General features: G+C 56.8%; 1 protein-coding gene across 3 annotated transcripts in view; it reads right to left on the reverse strand.

The window, feature by feature from the left end:
• Window positions 1-17,169, reverse strand: part of NTN1 (netrin 1) — a 160,246-nt gene extending 143,077 nt beyond the window's left edge. For 2 of the 3 annotated variants that reach the window (XM_004594749.2, XM_058676185.1), the window contains exons 1-2: window positions 1,835-2,179; window positions 230-1,306 (exon numbers count right to left, since the gene is read on the reverse strand). In XM_004594749.2, the coding sequence (XP_004594806.2) occupies window positions 230-1,244 (1,015 nt within the window). In that variant the 5' untranslated portion in view covers window positions 1,245-1,306; window positions 1,835-2,179. Of the gene's footprint in view, window positions 1-229; window positions 1,307-1,834; window positions 2,180-16,924 lie in introns of those variants that run through there. The other variant, XM_058676184.1, reaches the window with a different exon arrangement.
• Between the last annotated feature and the right edge of the window lie 708 nt (window positions 17,170-17,877).

The raw sequence follows: 17,877 nt of genomic DNA on the forward strand, positions 1-17,877 counted from the left end.
TGGGCAGCCCAGGGCGCAGCAAACTTGCAGCAAGGGCGAGCCAACCCGCTCTGGATTCTCCCCGAGGCGGAGTGCAGGGCACGGGACGCGCACCCACTCCCCAGCCTCCCCGCACAAGCACCGTCCCACGGCCCGCGAGTCTCGGAGGCAGACTACATCCACCCCCCCCCCACACACACACACATCTCCCGACCCTGCACGCATTTTGCGCGCGCGGTCCCCCACTCACCCACGCACTCGTTGGCCTCGCGGGCCGTGGCGCGCTGCCAGGGCCGGTCGTAGTGGAAGGGCTTGCAGCGGTCGCACTCGGGGCCGGCCGTATTGTGCCTGCATTCGCACACCAGGTTGTCGTCGCGGTCGCGCACACAGCGCGCAGCGTGGCCGTTGCATTTGCAGCGGCCGCCCACCTGCAGGTCGGACACAGCGTAGAAGTACGAGTCGCGCGCCAGCTCCGAGTCGTCCTCGTTCTCGTCGCCGAACGTGTGCAGGCGACTGAAGGTCACGCGGATGTCGGTGGCCGTGACCCAGTCCTGCAGCACGGGCGAGTTGTCGAAATCGTGCGCCGAGGGCCGCCCGTCCAGCGTGCTGAAGGCGATGAGGCCGCCGGCGAGCGGGCGCATGTCGGTGTGCGAGTCGGTGCACACCGCCTCCTGTTCGTTCTGCTTGGTGATGGGCGCGCGGTGCGGCCGGTTGTACATCTTGCGGCACTGCGTGGAGTAGAACTGGAAGGGCACCCACGTGCGCCCATAGTCCATGGACTTGTAGATAGCCATAGACTCGGGCCGCGGCGAGCAGAACTGCAAGCTCACGTAGGTCACCTCGAACTTCTTGCCGAGAGACAGCGTGAGCGTGACGTTGTGCGGGAACTGCTGGTAGTTTTCGGACTGCCAGCACGTCAGGTTGTGCGGGTTGTTCAGATCGGTGAGGAAGGCGGGCGGATGCGCCTTTTTGGGGTCGGATGCGTTGCAGAGGTGGCACGACCGCAACCGCTCCTCGCCGCGCTCGCTCACCACGCAGTAGCGCGCCGGGGGCCGGCCGCAGGTGCTGGACACGCGCACTTCCTTGCCGAAGGCCGCGTTTACAAAGTCCGGGATGCAGCGGCGCGGGTGGCCGTTCTCGTCCGTGCAGGGGTCCGGCAGCGCCGTCTGGCCAGCGAACATGCTGAGCCCGGGCACGTTGCGCACCGCGCCCACCAGGCACACCAAGGCTGCAAGCGCCACCAGCGCCTCCCACACGGTGCGCATCTTGCTGCGTCCAGCCTGGCCCGGCGCCGACAAGGAGTCTGTCCGTCCGCCACAGAAAACGCCTGCGGAGGAAAGAAGGCAGCCACGCTCAGCCCATCTGCCCCGCGTCCTCCGGGCCCTCGCCGGGGTGGCGATCCGAGGGTGGGCGCGGGCCACCAACACCCGCCGAGCTTCTTTCCCGGACACCAAACCCCGCGAGCCGAATACCCCCTTAGCTCCCCCTAAGAATTTCAGGGATGAGGGACTCTAGCAGCGTCTTGGCCCGCACCACAGGCGCTCCCTCGCTCCCGGGTCGGGCGGCGAGCCGGGGCGCTAGCGGGCGTACGCTCGGCTACCCCGCCACCGCCGCCTCCGCGCTCCTCAAGGACCTTGCCGGTGCCCGGCCGGCCGCTCGGCTGCTGCCAGCCAGCCAGCCTCGCACCCCAAGTCTTGGGCGTAAGAGAGAGCGTCGGTCACCCCACCCTCAACTCCCCCCCACCCGAAAAAAAACACACACACAGTTCCACGTCCCCTTTCTCCCACTACCCGGAGTTCCCTCCCAGCCCCAAGACCGCATCCCGGCCAGGAGGAGTCTGCCCGGAGGACTTTACCTCTGGTGAGGGCAAAAGAGAAAGAAAAGTTAAGGCTGACGCGGCCGTGGAGCCAGAGAGCCTCTCGCTCGCTGGCTGCTCGCAGGCGCGTCCTGCCTCAGCGCGGGCTTGCCAGCCCCATGCCCCGCGCGGCCGCCGCCGCTGCCGCTGCCCGGGTCCCGGCCGCCGCCTCTCTGGGCCGCGCGAGAGACGACGCCGCGGCCGCCAGGCTTTCCGCCGCCCTGCCGGCGCTCGGAGCGCGCGCGCACACACAGACACACGGACACACACACACACACACACGCACTCCCGCCCGCTGGCGCGCACTCACACACGCGCGCGCACGCCCCCGAAGGCTGCTCCGCCGCCGCCGCCGCCGCCACTCGCGCCCGGGAGTTGGGGGGCGGAGGGGAGCGCGGGGGCGGGGGGCGGGGCACCGGGCGGGGCGCCGGCCAATAACGTCGGCGAGCAGGACGCCCGCTCGCCGGCCAAGTTGGAACCCCGGGAAAGAGGAAAAGTTAAAGGGAACCGGCCCTGCGGGAACGCGAGAGGGTGGCACCCGGGTGTGTGTGTGGGGTGGGGGGGAGGCAGCCCGAGGAGGAGCAGCAGAAACAAAGAAAGAGCGACGGGAGCGCCCGGGGGGAAACCCCGGAGGAGGAGGATGGGTGAGGTTGGGGATGGGGGTGGCGCACCCCGAGCAGGAGAGGAGGGGCGCGGGGACTGTCAGCTTTCTCCCCTGAGCGCTCCGAGCTCCCCCCGGGGAACCCCCGCGCCCCCCGAGGAGCGTGTAGGTAGGCGGGCAGAGGAGGAGGGGACGGTTTGCCGGTTCCTGGTCCCCTCCAAACACATCTGTGTTTGTTTTCTTTGCTGCGCCGCCGAGGTCGGGCCTTCCTCTAACCCAGGCGGCTGGCCTCGGTGGCACCGCGCGTAGGGCCGTGCCCCTGTTGGGCACGCAGCCCGGGGCCGCGTGAGAAAGACTGACCTCGGCCTGTTCCCTCTCCCCTGGCCCGAAACTCCTGAGCAGACCTGACAAGGAAGGGGACTGTCCCCTTGCCATGCCGGGGAGCGGTGGTGAGGGAGGGTGGAAGGGGAGTTTAGGGGGCAGCGCTGCCAGGAGAGAATACTCCTTCTTGCTGGCAGGGAGCTGGGATGGGCACAAATCCCCAGCGGTGAGTCGTTGGGTGGCCCCAGGATCCGGGGGTTTTCGGGTGCTTCCTCACCTATTTCAAGAGTACTGCACGCTACAGTGTCTCATAGGACCCCCAACAACCGCTGTGCAAAGGAGCTCCTGGCTGCATCTGGCAGCTGAGGAAGGTTGAAGAAACTTGCCCCTAGTGTCCCAGCCAGTAGCCATCCCATTCCGGGCTGGAAGCCTGTGCACCTCTCTCAGCATCAGCCACACCCAGGTAGAGCTTCCCAGGGCATACACAGAACCGTCACCTCCCTCCGTGTCACCTTCACAAAAGGCCTGAGGACAGTGGCACAAACCTCCTGTGACCATCTCCCAGCAGCTGTTGCCACCACCCAAGAGCTTTGGGACAAGAATAGCCCTTGGCTGGAAGTTTGGCACCTAACTTCTACCCATTACTTATTCCTTTAAATGTGTGATTCAGCGCTAGAGCAGGGTGAGAAGCCCCAGGTTCTGGATCCGGCCCAGCAGGCTGCCTCGCTGCCACCCCCATCCCCTCCATGCCTCAAACCCTTTAAGTGTCTTCTTCTGCCTTATTGGAATTTTTATAAAGCCTAAGAAACTACCAAGGGGCTCCAAAGCTAGTCTGGCCCAGCTCCGGCTCCCTGGAGGCACACCCTCCATCCAAGAACGGGCCACCCAGGCCAGCTCTTCCCCGGGAGCGGGGATGCTCACCAAAGCCCAGGGAAATAAATCCGCCTTCCTTTGCAGAGCAGCCTAGACTCAAGCTGTCCAACCGGGAGCTCTCCCAGCTTTGCTTTCTCCTGTCCACCCCCACACCCCCACCCCCATTTCCACTCCCTGATCTGTTTATTTATACCTTGCCTTGTGGCAGGGAGGATTTCAGGTGACTTACAAGGGTACTTAAAATATGGCAAAATAACATAAATTACAAGGAGAGGGAAGACACTGTGCATGGCAGGATCCCAGTCAAGTCCACGGACAAGCAGCAGAGCACATAGCATGGACTCAGTGTGCCTGGGCTCAGACTTTGCCGGGGTCATGTGGGGCTCCAGCAGGTGACAGCATCTTCCTGACCCTCCGTTTTCTCATCTGTATTAGGGTGATAGTCACACCCACCTCACTGTGAGCATCAGCTGAATGGGCACATGTCAGTCTTACGGCATGCAGTAAGAATGTGACTGCATGTAAAAAGCTTGTGAAAATGGCATGGCAGATAAACACATAGTGGTGTAAAAAGTTGTGAAACCCATGCAACATGTTCCTATAATACACGTGTTTCGTGAGCTTTTTGAAGATTCCTTGCATGTGTAAATATTCATGAAGCCACTCATGTAGTAAGCAGACATAGAAATGTGAATGAAAAGTCTTTTTTAGGAGTTTATGTGAAAGACAGCGTTAGAAATAGAGAAGAGACAGAGATATGTTCCATCCACTGGTTCACTCCCCTCAAATGGCCACAAGGCCAGCCTGGTCTCCTCCTTGGGTACAGGAGCCCAAGCATTCTGTCCCATCTTCGGATGCTTTCCCAGGCACATTAGCAGGAAGTTCGATCAGAAGTGGAGCAGCAGGGACTCAAACCACTGCTTTCATATGGGATGCCAGCACTGCTGGCAGTGGTATAACTCACTATACCACCATGCCAGCCCCTGTGACCAGTATTATAAACATTTGAAATCATTGAAAGAACTTGGAATCATGCGAAAACTTGCTCACACCATATCACAAAAAGGAATAAAGCAAATAAAAAACATGCATAGGAAAATTTCATTTTTATGTATATTTTTAAAGTGTGCATCAGGAGCCAACATTGTTACAATGGTTCTCTCCGGATACTGAGGTGACAGGTGGATTGTATGCACTTTGGCTTGGGCATCCTAACTATTGTAAAGTGAGGCAGGAAGGAGAGGTGAGAAAAGGCCAGGATAAAAGAAAACATGGACATGGGGGTTTAAAAAAACGTCCATTGCACCCTGGAATGCCCAATCACCTCTTCCTGTTGTGGGGTACAGAATTGTCCCCCAAATGAAAGGCCACCACATCCCTTACACAGTTCATCCAAAAGACCCATTGCTCAAGAGAATCCTGACTAGTCTTAGTGCTACAATCAGACAGGAATTTCTTCTAGAGGTGGGGGATGAGGTTCCCCCATAGTGTGAGGTCATGAGCACCCATCCATCCCTAACAATCTCCCAGGGAAACATCCCAGTAGCAGAGACCAAGCGAGGAAGGCCACTGTGGCCAGGTGGGGTTGGAAGGAGGCAAACAGGTGCCCAGCCCTCTGCCCACCTGGCCTGCAGTGCCTTGGAAGCATCTCCAGCACTCAGATAGCCAAGTGCTATCTGAGCCTTCCCCCTGCCGCGTGGCCTGCTTTCTGTCTACTGAACGTTTGGTGGATCCAGTCTGGCAGCCAATTTGCAATTGCTCTCTCTGGAGCCAACCAACCTTAGAGGGCAGGAGAGATGCAGCTTCTACTTTTCATGTAGGTCTAAGCCTGTCACCTTCAGTAGCTCCCGCTGGGCAGGGCAGTCCAGAAACTTCTGGAACACCAGAGACCTTCTCTACCTCCATGCAAAAACCAAACACTCTCAATCCCTTCCACAGTTGGTCCCGTTCCAACCTGACCATGCAGGTCAGATGGATGTTGTCTGCCTTCTTCCTATTTTGGGACGCCAGACCTCTGTCATCCCCGTGTTAGCTCTTCCAGGCCCCAGATATTCCCGGTTCCTTGACGGATCTCTCTCGGGACATGATTTTTCTGAGCTCTCTGCCGCCTCTCCCAGGGCCCTCTCATTTGTCAGTGTCCCTGGCTGAGCACCCGCTGCCTTTGGAAGAGACAAAATGAAAAAAACAGATGTGTAAGTGTCACGAGAGTGCCTCGGAGCCAGGGGTTATAAATACACACCCTGCAAGGCGGGGTCAGGCTCGGAGCAGCAGAATCCGTGGACAAACTGGGAGTTCCAAACACAGCCATGGTGGGCACAAAAAGTCTATGCAGGTGTTCCCTAGAAGGAATGCCTGAGGAGGGGGCAGTGGCCGGCACACAGTCTTACCTGTGAAGCCAGAGGGATCAGCCTAGCAGAGCAGTGGGTGGATTTGATGCTAGAGAAGCCAGAGGAGGAAGAGGAGGACTAAGAGACTCAGGTGTCCCAGAAACAAGAACTTGTCCAGGAAGGAGGGGCCGGAAGCAGCGTCACACACCTTTAAAGGTCAAGATAAGATCTGCCAAGAGTCCTTGGGATTAAACCACCGAAAAGTCAGGAGGCGACCTTGACCAGTCAGAGCAGAGAAGGATGGCGGGGGACAGAAGTCAGACTGCCCCGGGGCTGTGGAGTGCCAGGGAGGTGAGAAAGTGGAGACAGCAAGTGCAGACAGCTTCCAAGAAGTGTGAATACAAGTGGCAGGAAAGAGAGAGGCCAGCTGGAAGGTGACACAGGATGGAGGGAAGGCAGGGGTATTTTTTTTTTATTGCTGTGTACAAGATAAGGGTATTTGAACATGCTAGGAAGGAGCTGGCAGTGGAGGGAGTAGGGAGCCAGAGGGGCTGAAAACAGATTAAAAACCACCTATTTGGCAGGCCTCTGGTCTCCATGAACTAGGAAGTGACAAGGTCTGCCAAGAGCAGGGTGAGGAAACCAGGAGGCCTGGAGGTTTGCAGAAAGAAGGGAGGCCTTGGTGTGGCCAGTACCGAGAAGAGGAGCATGCTTGCTAGGCAGAACACCAGATCCTATCAAGGTAGATGACTGCCTGTGAGAAATAGCGGTGGCCAACAGGTCCATGGGACATACCCTGTCCTGTCCCCAGCACCCAGCGGCCCACATGTGGTCCTAGACAGAGAGAGAGATCGAGATTATGCTAGAGGGGAGGGTGTCTTTCAAGAGGCGAGACCAAGCAGGAGACCAGGACAAGGGTGAGAGGAGGACATGGAGAAAGCCATGCTGCTGCCCGCGGGACCAGTGGCCCCAAGTTCGCAGCCTACAGGATTTCAAAGAAGTCGGCTTGTGCTCTAGTGGTTCAGACCCAAGCACTTGGGCCATCCCCATTGCTTTCCCAGGTGCGTGAACAGAGAGTTGGATCGGAAGTACAGCAGCCAGGCCTGAGAATACTACTATGAGATGCCAGCAACACAAGCGAAGGCTTAACCCACCGTACCGCATCACCAGGTCCAATCCAACAATGTTCTGCATTCCGCTTGGAAGGAGGCCAGAAGAGATTAAGGGCTTAAATGAAATGAGCTGACCTGCGTGACCTTCGTCGTGGAGGTGATGATCAAAGGATTTACTTGTTATTATTTATTTTACTTTTGAAAAGATTGACTTTTCTTCTCACTTGAGAGAGAGAGAGGAAGAGAAAGAGACCAATCTTCTGCCCACTGATTCATTCCCCAAGTGGCAGAAACAGCCTGAATCCATCCAGGTCTACCACTTGGGTTGTACTTGGGCCCTCCTGCACTGCCTTGCTGGCACATTAACAAGATCAGAAGCAGAGAAGCTGGAATTCAAACCAGCACCCTTATGAGATGCCAGTACTGCAGCCCCAAGAAGATGAAAATTTTTAAAAGAAGTGTTTTAATTAGGGAAGACTAGAATGGAAAACTAAATTTCTTTGGGTGCACAAAAAATTCTGAGACCCATGCATAGTGTGTTTTTCTTGATAGGGATCTTCTGTGAACTTCTGGAAGACACCAAGATTGAAAAATTGTGTGTGTGTGTGTATGTGTGTGTGTGTGTGTGTAATCACTACTAATGCTCAGATGCACCATCCTGGTGTTGCACGGTTGCTTCTTCAGCTCAGGACTCCCCCTTTGCAGGCTTGGCTGAGGGTCTAGGAGTTGGGCCTAGAAGTCCCTACAAAGCCCAAATCCTTTCTTCTACTAGGGTCCTTTGAAGGAGTGGGGAAAAATGCCTGTGGAGAAAGGAGGGCAGCCCCTGGACTTTGATTTGATTGGTCTGTATCAGCAGAATTCTTTCCACAAGGTCCCATTATGGCAGATGCTTTTAGAATCAAGAAAATGGATCCCCCAGTGGGGAGTCTGTCATGAGTAGAGCGGCCTTGAGGCACAGAGCAAAGCGAAGGTGCCAAGGAAAGTAGGTAATAGTGGGGTGCTCTGAGCTCTGAGTTGTGGGGTGTGGTTGGGGGAGCCAGGCTCACTTAACACTTGCAGAGGAGGGAGTGCTCTGGGTGAGGGCTCCAGGTCTGGCCATGACCCTGGAGTGAGGCCAAGAAGATGACTCAGAGGGTCTCGCAGAGGTGAGCCAGGGACATAGAGTGCTTTAGTAGGTGATGTATTTAGGGAGAGAACAACTTGAAATGCTCCAAAAAAAAATTTTTTTTTGATTGCTCTCACCCTGTTCTTTATTAAGTCTTTCTACGCTGTCACTTTAGGTGGCTGGATTTTTTAAAAAATTCTTTTCTATGTTATTTGAAAGGCAGAGACACACAGAATCAGACAAGGAGATCTCCCACCTGCTGCTTCACATTCCCAAATGCAAACATCAGTCAGGACTGGACCAGGCTGGGGTCACAGGTCTCGCATGTGGGTGGCAGGGACCCTCGCCCGCTACCTCCCTGGGGAACAAGAGGCTACATCAGAAGCAAAGGCAGGACTAGAACCCAGGCATTCTGATATGGAATACAGGCATCCCAAGTGCTGATTTGACCACCCCACATCCACCCCTGAAATAGTCTCCTACCACGAAAGGTAATCAGTGGAGAGTGGAAAATTGTTATTTTAGGCCTCCAACTCAAAGTGTTTCCCAAAGAGAGCTTTTTTTCCACAGAGGTGTTAGTGGCATCTGGGGCAGAAAGGCGCTTCCCTGGGCAGGACAGGGCAGGATAGTCCTGTCTACCACGGAGCAGGTCCCTGGCCCTTAACTGCCAGGGGGTTCCAATCCCACTCTCCACACCTAAGCTTATGACCATCAAAAAAGGGATTTCACGGAGGGCCTCTGGCAACGCAGTTAAGACACCCCTGGGATCCTTTGCATTCTTTTGTCTGAGTGCCTGGTTCAAGTCCTGGCTACTCCACTTCCAGTCCAGCTCTACCCTGGGCATCTACGCCCTGGGAGATAGGTTTCTGCCAAGCACAAGGGAAACCCAGATCAAGTTCTTGGCTGTGACCTGGCTGTAGTGGGCCCTTGAGGAGTGAATCAGTAGGTGGGAAATTGTGTGTGTGTGGGGGGGGAGGTGGTGTAGAGGTGTGTGTGTAGGTATGTGTGTGTGCGTATTTGCCTTTCAAATAGAGATTTTTTAAATGTTGTACTTTAAAAAAGCGTCCTCTTCCCATTTGTAAATGGCACCTTCGACTCCCATTATGATCCATTTGAAATCTGGGGCCCTGCACAGTGGCCTAGCAGCTAAAGTCCTCGCCTTGCACGCACCGGGATCCCATATGGGCGCCGGTTCTTATCTTAGCTGCTCCACTTCCCATCCAGCTCCCTGCTTGTGGCCTGGGAAAGCAGTCGAGGACGGCCCAAGGCTTTGGGACCCTGCACCCACGTGGGAGACCTGGAGGAGGTTCCTGGTTCCCAGCTTCGGATCGGAGCAGCACCGGCCGTTGCGCTCACTTGGGGAGTGAATCATCAGTCGGAGGATCTTCCTCTCTGTCTCTCCTCCTCTCTGTATATCTGACTTTGTAATAAAAATAAATAAATCTTTTTTAAAAATGAAATTTATCTCAGTGTGCTCCTAGGCAAAGAAAGAGTGGAAAGAGAGAAGATGTTTAGAAACAAAACAGGGAATCATGGCACGGTCTTAGTGTGGTTTGTTCCCACCAAAACTCATGTCAAAACTTGGTGGCCAACTTGACTGGGTTGAATGCTAGGTTATTAAGAGGGATTAAAGTCACTTCCAAGAGAATGAGAATAGGGTGTTACAAAGCCTTTGCCCCTGCCTCTCTTCCCATGAGCTCTTCCACCATGAGGCCCTCACCAGACACCAAGAGGATGACAGCACTTCCTCTTAGGCCGCTAGGACCTGGAATAAGAAGTAACCTCTCTTTTCAACAGTTGACAGTCCAGGCATTCTGTTCCAGCAACAGCAAATGGACTGAGCAATGTATTTAAGGGTTTCTAGCAGGTTCTAGCTGTCCCACCTCAAGATGCATGTAAACAGGCAAATGGCCCAAGGTCAAGGTAACTCCACTGAAGTGTGCCTGGAACACACATGGATGCTAAGACGGCAGCAGAGAGTGGCCAGAGGGAAGGCACCTTCTCAGCAGGACACTCGAGGGGCTTCTAGATCCTTCAAAGAAGGATGTGAATGGCAGAGTGAATGGAAGCCGGAAGGGAGCCAAAAGGACAGTGAGTAGGTGGGAAAAGCATGGCATTTCAGGAGAGGGAATGGCAGGCCAAGACCCAGAGTTTGGTGCTGTAAGGAACAGGCTGCCATGGTGGGACCTGGGGAGAGACCTGAACAGGCAGAGGGAAGAGGGCAGGAGCTAGACATGCAGCACCTTGTCCGCTGGGATCAGGCTTTTGACCTTGGCCAGCTCTACCCTGGGCACCTCCAGGCTTCCAAGGCTGGCCTTTCCCTTAGCTCCTTCAGCTCATCCTGTCTTCTGACTCATTGCGAGCTCCTGGAGGGTGGCATTGGTCTGGCCCCTCCAGATCTTCCATGTCTTCCAGCCTACCTGGGATGTGAAAGTTGGGCACACAGCCCATGAGCCAAGGCAGCGGTGACAAAGACAGTGGGAGGTTGCGGGGGTTGGGGGGCAGCTGTGGTTGGCTGGAACGTGCCTCCCGAAAGATATTCACATCCTAATCCCTGTGGCTAGTGAACGTGACCTTATATGGCAAAAAGCGATCCTGGTAGATGATGGGGTGCCGCTCAGGGTCTTCAGATGAGGGGACCACGGCAGGTGATTGGCAGGGGGCCTACAGGCGAACCCGACTGCCATTTTAAGTGAGGCAGAGGCAGAACTCACAGGGCGGACAGGAGACAGTGGGACCACATGAGGTCAGAGAAACAGCGCCTTCAGGAGACAGATTCCCCCCGCAGTCTCGGGAGGATGCCCAGCCTCTGGGCACAAGTCAGGGATGCAGAGCTGGGCCTCGACCTGTAAGAATAGCACCAAGGGTGTGCAAATGTGTGACAACAGCCAGAAGGACCTATCCACCTGCAAATACCAGAATTAACACGCTCCTGCTTAAATCTTTAAAAGGCACATTTGAGGGATCAATTGGAGATGTGACAGGTTCAGACGGCACTTGCAACGTCTATGTTCCAGATGAGGACAGGTTCAAATCCTACTTGCTCCCTGGACAAAAAGGATGCTGGCCCAAGTAGCTGAGTCCCTGCTACTCACAGGGGAGACCCAGATGAAGCTTCTGGCCTTGGTCTGGCCTAGCACTGGTTGCTGTGGCCATCTGGGGGCGGGGCAGGGGGTGAAACGACAGATGGAAGATCAGCCTCTCTCTATAACTCTACCTTTGAAATAAATTATTTTTAAAGGCAAGTTTGGGGGTTCCTGAAAGGAACCCAAAAAGAAACCACAAGTGTTCCCTGAAGTCTTACTTTGGGCAGTGACCGCATGCTACCGTCCTTTGCATGCCACAACACTGAGCTTAGCGCTGCCTAGCTCAAAGCTTGCCTAGCGCTTGCTGTGGGTGCTAAGGCCTTCCGCTGAAGGCCAAGCCTGCCACACCCTTTCCAGTCTAGAACACAGCCCTGAACTAAGGGAGTCATCGTGTCTCGGGCCAGAGCCACAGTCTCAGGCAAGTTCAGGTTTCCAGAGGCTCTGGAATTGTCTGTTCCTCCAGGGGAACAGAGAGCCACCGATGAACAGCCTTGATCAAGGGTGGGGGTGGGGAATGATGCTAGGCCACAGCAGGGCCTCTAAAAAGTTTTCATCTGGGTCTGGCACAGTAGTCCTCGCCTTGCACCCACCAGCATCCCACATGGATGCCAGTTCGTATCCACGTGGCCCCGCTTCGCGTCCAAGTCCATGCTGTGGCTCGGAAAAGCAGTAGAAAATGACCCAAAGCCTTGGGATCCTGCACCTGCATGGGAGACCTTAGAAGAAGCTCATGACTCCTGGCTTCAGATCAGCTCAGCTCTGGCCGTTATGGCCAACTGGGGAGTGAACCAACAAATGACAGATCTTCCTCTCTGTCTCTCCTCCTAGAGAGGAGAGTATATCTGACTTTCCAATAAAAATAAATAAATCTTTAAAAAAAAAAGTTCTCATCTGATGCCTCAACCTCCCAGATGACAAGCCAGGAAGCTGACACCAGAGAGGCCCAGATCCCAAAGATGATTGTGAGCCATGGAGTTGGCTCATGGGTCACCACTGGGCCGCACCCAGAAGACACCTGCTACACCTGGTTCTGTTAACTTAGGTGGAAAGAAAAAAAGCCCTAATGTTTATGAAAAAAAAAATTTTTTTCCTAAAACAATGACTAAGCCCAAAAAATGCCTGTACTCCAAGAACTAAACTTCTGTTCACTGCAAAAATCAATTAGGTGGAACAGCTTCTTCTCCCCCAGACATCAGTAAAACGAGGCCTTGTTGGCCTATCCAGCACACCAGGAGGAAATGAGGAGGACATTAACCCCGGGAGGTGGCATGGGATGAAAACAGACCTGGGTCGTTGATTCCAAGCACATTGGGTAAGCGCGGGGATTACCCAGCCATAACAAGGTGTCAAAGGAAACCGGGCGGGGAGGGGAGAGGGGAGATGACGTCAGGCCAGAAGCACCGCCATGCCAGCCCCCAGAAACCACACACAGGGCCGGCCGAGAGCCATGGCCGAGCCCAGGGTGCCACTTCCTAGCCTCTGGCCAAGCACCTGGTTTATGGGGTCTCCCAGGGAACTGAAGCCCTGTTTGCACCAGCTCCTTGGGTGGTCAGCAGGGTGGTGCTGCAGTGCGATTGTTTGGTCTTGCCCCTTCACATCTCCGCCATGGCTGCTGGCCAGCAGCATCTACATCCTTTTTGGAAAAAGCCATCTATGCTCTGCTTTCCTCCTTCCCTTTCTTTCCCTTCCCTTCCCTTCTTGAGACCCCAGGAGTACAGAGAAAAAAACTACAGAAGACCCTGGTGTGCCCACAGCCCTGCATGAGTTTCCCAGTGCTACTCCCCTATTCCAAGGTCAGCTGCAGGGAGAATCTAGGGAGAAGCTGCTAAACTGCACTGGGCCACTGGAGATCATATAGGCGTGGGTGTCAGTCAGACCCCAGGGGCCCAGAGCTTTGGTTTCAACAGGCATCAAACAACGCTGTGTCTGCAGCATAAATATCAACAGGAAGTATCTGCTTTAGCTAAGCGTCTGGTACCTCCCTCCCAAGTGGAGTCTCATGTTCACAGACACCATCATCATCTTCATCATCACCATGGTGGCTGCCAACATCCTTCTTGTCATTGTTGCATCCCAACACCTAGCACAGAGCATGGCACCTGGGTGGGCAAGCAAGACACCATTGGTTCCATGGCCACAGCAGGTGGTCCTCCTCCCTTAGCAAAGCAAACCTGCCCTTGCAGGGGACATGCCAGCCAGCCCTTGAGGGTACCCAGGCCTTGGTGGGCAAGGCGCGAGACAGGGTGCAGCATCCATAAACTGTCACTTGTCATCAGAGAAGACACACATTGCCAGCCGTGTCAGGCTTGACAATGGTCACGTTTCCTTATCAGTCATGTGCACACCATGCATCCGGTCTCTGACTGCCGAATGGGCACCAGGCCTTTTCCAAGGGAGCCACACACCCTCCCTGGCCCTGGCACTGGGCATCCTCGCCCAGCCTCCTGGGGGGGGGTGCCTCTGGGAGACCACGGCTGCCTCCTGGCTGGGCTCCTGCCACTACGATCTGATTTTCTCATCATCTGGATTGTCTCAGCGACTCGCAGCAAAGGGATGAACCAAGCTGACCTTTCTGGAGGTTTGTTTAAAGCAGAACAATGTTTGTCTTGTCCAAACACTATGAATTACTCCAGAGGCTCCTGCCCAGTTTTACAGTCCGCAGCTACAAATGGCTTGCATAAATAGGGACTCAGCCCCGCTCCTTCCTGCCCCCTTTCTCTTTCTCTCCTTCACACAACAGCGTCTCCGCCCCCTATCAGCTTTCGGGTTTTCTCCCCAGCTCTTCCAGTTTTCTCCCGGTCTGACCCCCACCTTCAAACCTTCTTTCAAGCCCCTCTAGGGTGAGAAAGGCAAGTGCTGGGTATTCCAGACCACAGCTGGCACCTGGGTTCCTGCAGGTGCTTCTAAGGCTGGCTGGTTTGTCCTTGGCAGGGACAGGTTTACTTTGCTAAGGAGGAGGGCCTTTGGGCAGGTCTGTGCCGTTTGCGTAGGGGCCTGCAGGATGCTGTGTCAGGTCCGGCAGTTGACGAGGCAAGCTGATAAGCCCCTGGGTTGGGGCCCCGCAGGCCACTCCAGAGCCGCTGCCCCCTGCTGGCTGCACACTCTAGGGGGTCCCCAGGCAATCCCTAGCCTGCAACCTGGGGAGGGCGCTGCTTAGCTGGGAGTCCTGGAGACCAAGAGCTGAAGCTGAGAGGGAAGGAGCGGCTGGGCAAAGAGCCCCGTTTAAGGTTGAACTTCCCTAAATAGGCTGCCTGCATAACCGGGTATCAAAGCCCTCAGCCGAACTTGTCCAAGATGCAGCCTCCCCGGCCCTCCCCAAGCCTGGCCATGCTCAAACTACGAAGGCCACCAGACACCCCCAGGAGCTGGGTGCCATCTGTGAACCCCTTCCCTCTGCCAAAGCTCTAGGAGTTTCAAGAGGCTGTTCCAGGCCCCTGGAAAGCATGGCTTCCAGGCGCCCAGGCCAGCCACACTGGCCTTCCACAGCCTGAGTCCAGGCTGCTCCGCTTCCGATCCAGCTAAAGCGAGGCAAAGCAGCGGGGAAGGGGCTGAACACGTGGGAGACCCAGACACGTGAGGTTCCCAGGCTCCCGGGCTTTGGTGAAGCCCAGCCCTGACCACTGGGGCCACGTGGGGAAGTGAACCAGTTGGTGAAGGATCGCTCTCTCTCTCTCCCTTTCTCTCTGTAACCCTGACTTTCAAATAAATCAAAATAAATACATCTTAAAAGAGAAAAGTGTGGATGGGTTTAGAAGTCCTGAGTAGAAGGAAGAATAGCAGAGCGATGCCAGGGATTAGAGATGTGAGTGATACCCGGCCTCCTTCTAAGGAGGGCTCCTGGCCCCAAGCGTGGGGGACTCCTTCTACTGAGGGTACCTGACTCCCAAGACCACGTGGGTTCGCAATCTGTCCTTGTCCTACAGATGAAGAATCCAGGACTCCTAAGGGAGGAGCGACTTCCCCTCAGAAGCCGATGCGGGGCACGGGAATCCACCCGCCTGATACACCCTGTGCACTCACGAGGCGGGTCCCCAAGCGGCTCTTCCACCCTGGCCACTTCCCTTCTGCAGTCGGCACGGTCCTGGAAGAGAGTCCCCCACGGCAGAGTGCCCCAGCTCCCCACCGCCCAGGGTGCACAAGGTCCCAGGGCTCACGCGGAACATCCACATAGAACCTCGATGCCAAGGAAACTCCGAGCCAGCGTCCCACTGTCGCTGTTTGGGCGCTGCAGGCTGGACGACGGCTGCAGCAGGTGCGCCCAGCCTGGTTCCGCCGAAGAGCGGTGGTGGCGGCAGTCGCCATGGGGGTGGGGAGAAGGCCCCGGACTTAAGACAACACCTCTCCCCCAGTACCCCACGCTCCAGGAAATCGCGGACAACCGTAAACTGCTGTCGCGCCCTCTCAGCCGATGTCCCCCAGATAGATCCTAGGGTCTAGGTACCAGAAGGAACCCACCACCGGCGCCAAGAACGCTATGCGCACCCCCGGGGCGCGAAACAGTCGCAAGTCAGGTGCAGGTCGGCCCGGCACAGCTCGGGTCCGCGCTGAGTGCGTGAATCCCAGGCGCAGTCCCGGGAGCCTGCGGGACCACGCGGGAACCCCTTAGGCACACCGCCGGGTTTCGGACAGAGGTCGCAAGTGAGCCCCGGCGCCACCGTCCGTGCGCGCCCGGAGGCAGCTGCGCTTCCTTCTTAGTTGAGCCTGGTATTTTCCAAATCCATCTCTTTGTCCCCTGCGGCCTGAACCCCGAGCACCGACTCCCGGTTTCTCCACCCCCCCATACCCCAGCCCCTCTCGCCCAGACTTCCCCGTCGGAGGCACCCAAGTGAGGGATTCCCCGGGAGCCGAGAGCGAGGCCGGCGGGTCCCCGGCACTGGCCAGGGCTGGTATGGAAATGGCCCGAGGAGCCGCCGGGCGCGGCAGCGATTTATTCCGGGACTGACAGCCCCTTTGAGCGCTCGGCGAATGGCATTTTCTGTCTGTGAAAGCCTTTCTTCCCACCTCTGTTGAGATTAGCCCCGCGGGATGAATGCGCCCATTATCCAGCCCGCTGACCATTCTGAAACGCCAAATTAATTACTAAGCACTGAATCAGGGCGCCGGGGCCGGGGCACTGGGGGCTGTGAAAATAGCGAGCGCCTGAAGATGGAGAAGGCGAGGGGCGCAAAGCCGAGAGGGCCGGGCGCGGTGGCCAGGGCGCGGGCGCTGCGGGGCCAGGGGCGGGCTTGGCCGGCCGCCGAGCGCAACCTGACTGCCAGACCGTGAATGATCGCCGGGAGGATCGGCAAGGGACCCCGCAGGCAGGAAAGCGCAGGGCGGGGAGGGTCGCGGGCTGCAGCAGCCTCGAGGTTCGCCGGAGGCTGCGGACCAGAGCGCGCCAAGTGCTTAAGGGGCGCGTGCGAGACTCGGCGTTGGTTGGGGCGTGCGCCGCGCGCTGCGCACGGGTGCCTATGTTGGATGTACAGCCCGGGAGAGCTGCCCCGGGGCGACTACCCTATACCCCGCTTCCTAGCCCTCAGCTGTCCCCACCGCGGGCTTGAGAAAAAAAAAAAAAAACTTGGCCCTACGATTGCAGTCCCCCCCGGGTCGGAGCTTCTGGGGAGCAGCGGGGCAGCCGCGGTCGCCCCTGCCGGGTGACGACTCACAACCCGCGGGTAGCACTTACCTCCCCCAGGCAAGCACAGGGCGGTAGAGGGAGTCGAGTTCTAGGCGGCTGCGGCTCGAGTGCGCCGGGCGCGGAAGAGCGCGCCTTTAAGACTCTTCCCCGAGACTCCGCCAGGTGGTGTCAGGCCGACCCGGCCCTCGCGAGGCGATTCCCGAGCCCCTCGGGCCGCCCCTCACTTCCCTGCCAGCCGCGGGCACCGCCTCTCCAAGCCTCCACTCGCCTGCCGCGCGGGCTCCAGCCCAGTCGAACCAGAAACGGGGCGGGGTGCAGGGGAAGGATGGGATGGACGTAGCTGGGGACAGGCGGACACCCACCCCGCCCACTCCGGCCTGTGCGAGTGGGAGGGATCTTGTGGCTGGATGGAGGGTGTTTGTATGACCGCGAGGTGTGTGTGTGGGGGGAGTGTTGTAAGCCTGGCGGGGGGGGGGGCGGTCCTTTCGTGCGCTTTGCTTACCCTAGCGCGCTGCAAGCCTCAGGTCCGTTGCTACCTGGACACAGGCTGCCACCTGACAGCCAGAGATAGCGTCACCACGTCAGGTAAGGGAGGTGCCTCATTCACGCTTCTGAAACTTAGCAAAGTTGAAGCGGACCCGCGGGAAGCCAGAAGACAGTTCACTTCGCACAGCCACCTGCCCACCCCCTCCCTCCCTCCTCCTCTGAGCTCTGGGTTCTGGGCAGAGCTCAGGAACCAGGAGTTGCTGGCAGGAACCAGGGTTCCAGTAACAGTCCATGATCACTATCTTTTCTGTCCTTCAAGCAAACTTTTGGTGTTTTTTGCTTTTGCCACGTTGAGATTTCAACCTTCATTCATAGTTGTGTTTTCCGGTGCTCATCATTTGTTGCCGGGTCTTCCATGTGGAAGCCTTCCTCACTCCTCAGTTCCTTATTTTGGTGAATTTCTCACACCCAAGCAGAGCTGCTTGAAATGAGCCTTGGGGAGAGAAACGGATGGG

This window comes from Ochotona princeps, chromosome 17, assembly GCF_030435755.1.
Source record: "Ochotona princeps isolate mOchPri1 chromosome 17, mOchPri1.hap1, whole genome shotgun sequence".
NCBI classification, from domain to species: Eukaryota; Metazoa; Chordata; class Mammalia; order Lagomorpha; family Ochotonidae; genus Ochotona; species Ochotona princeps.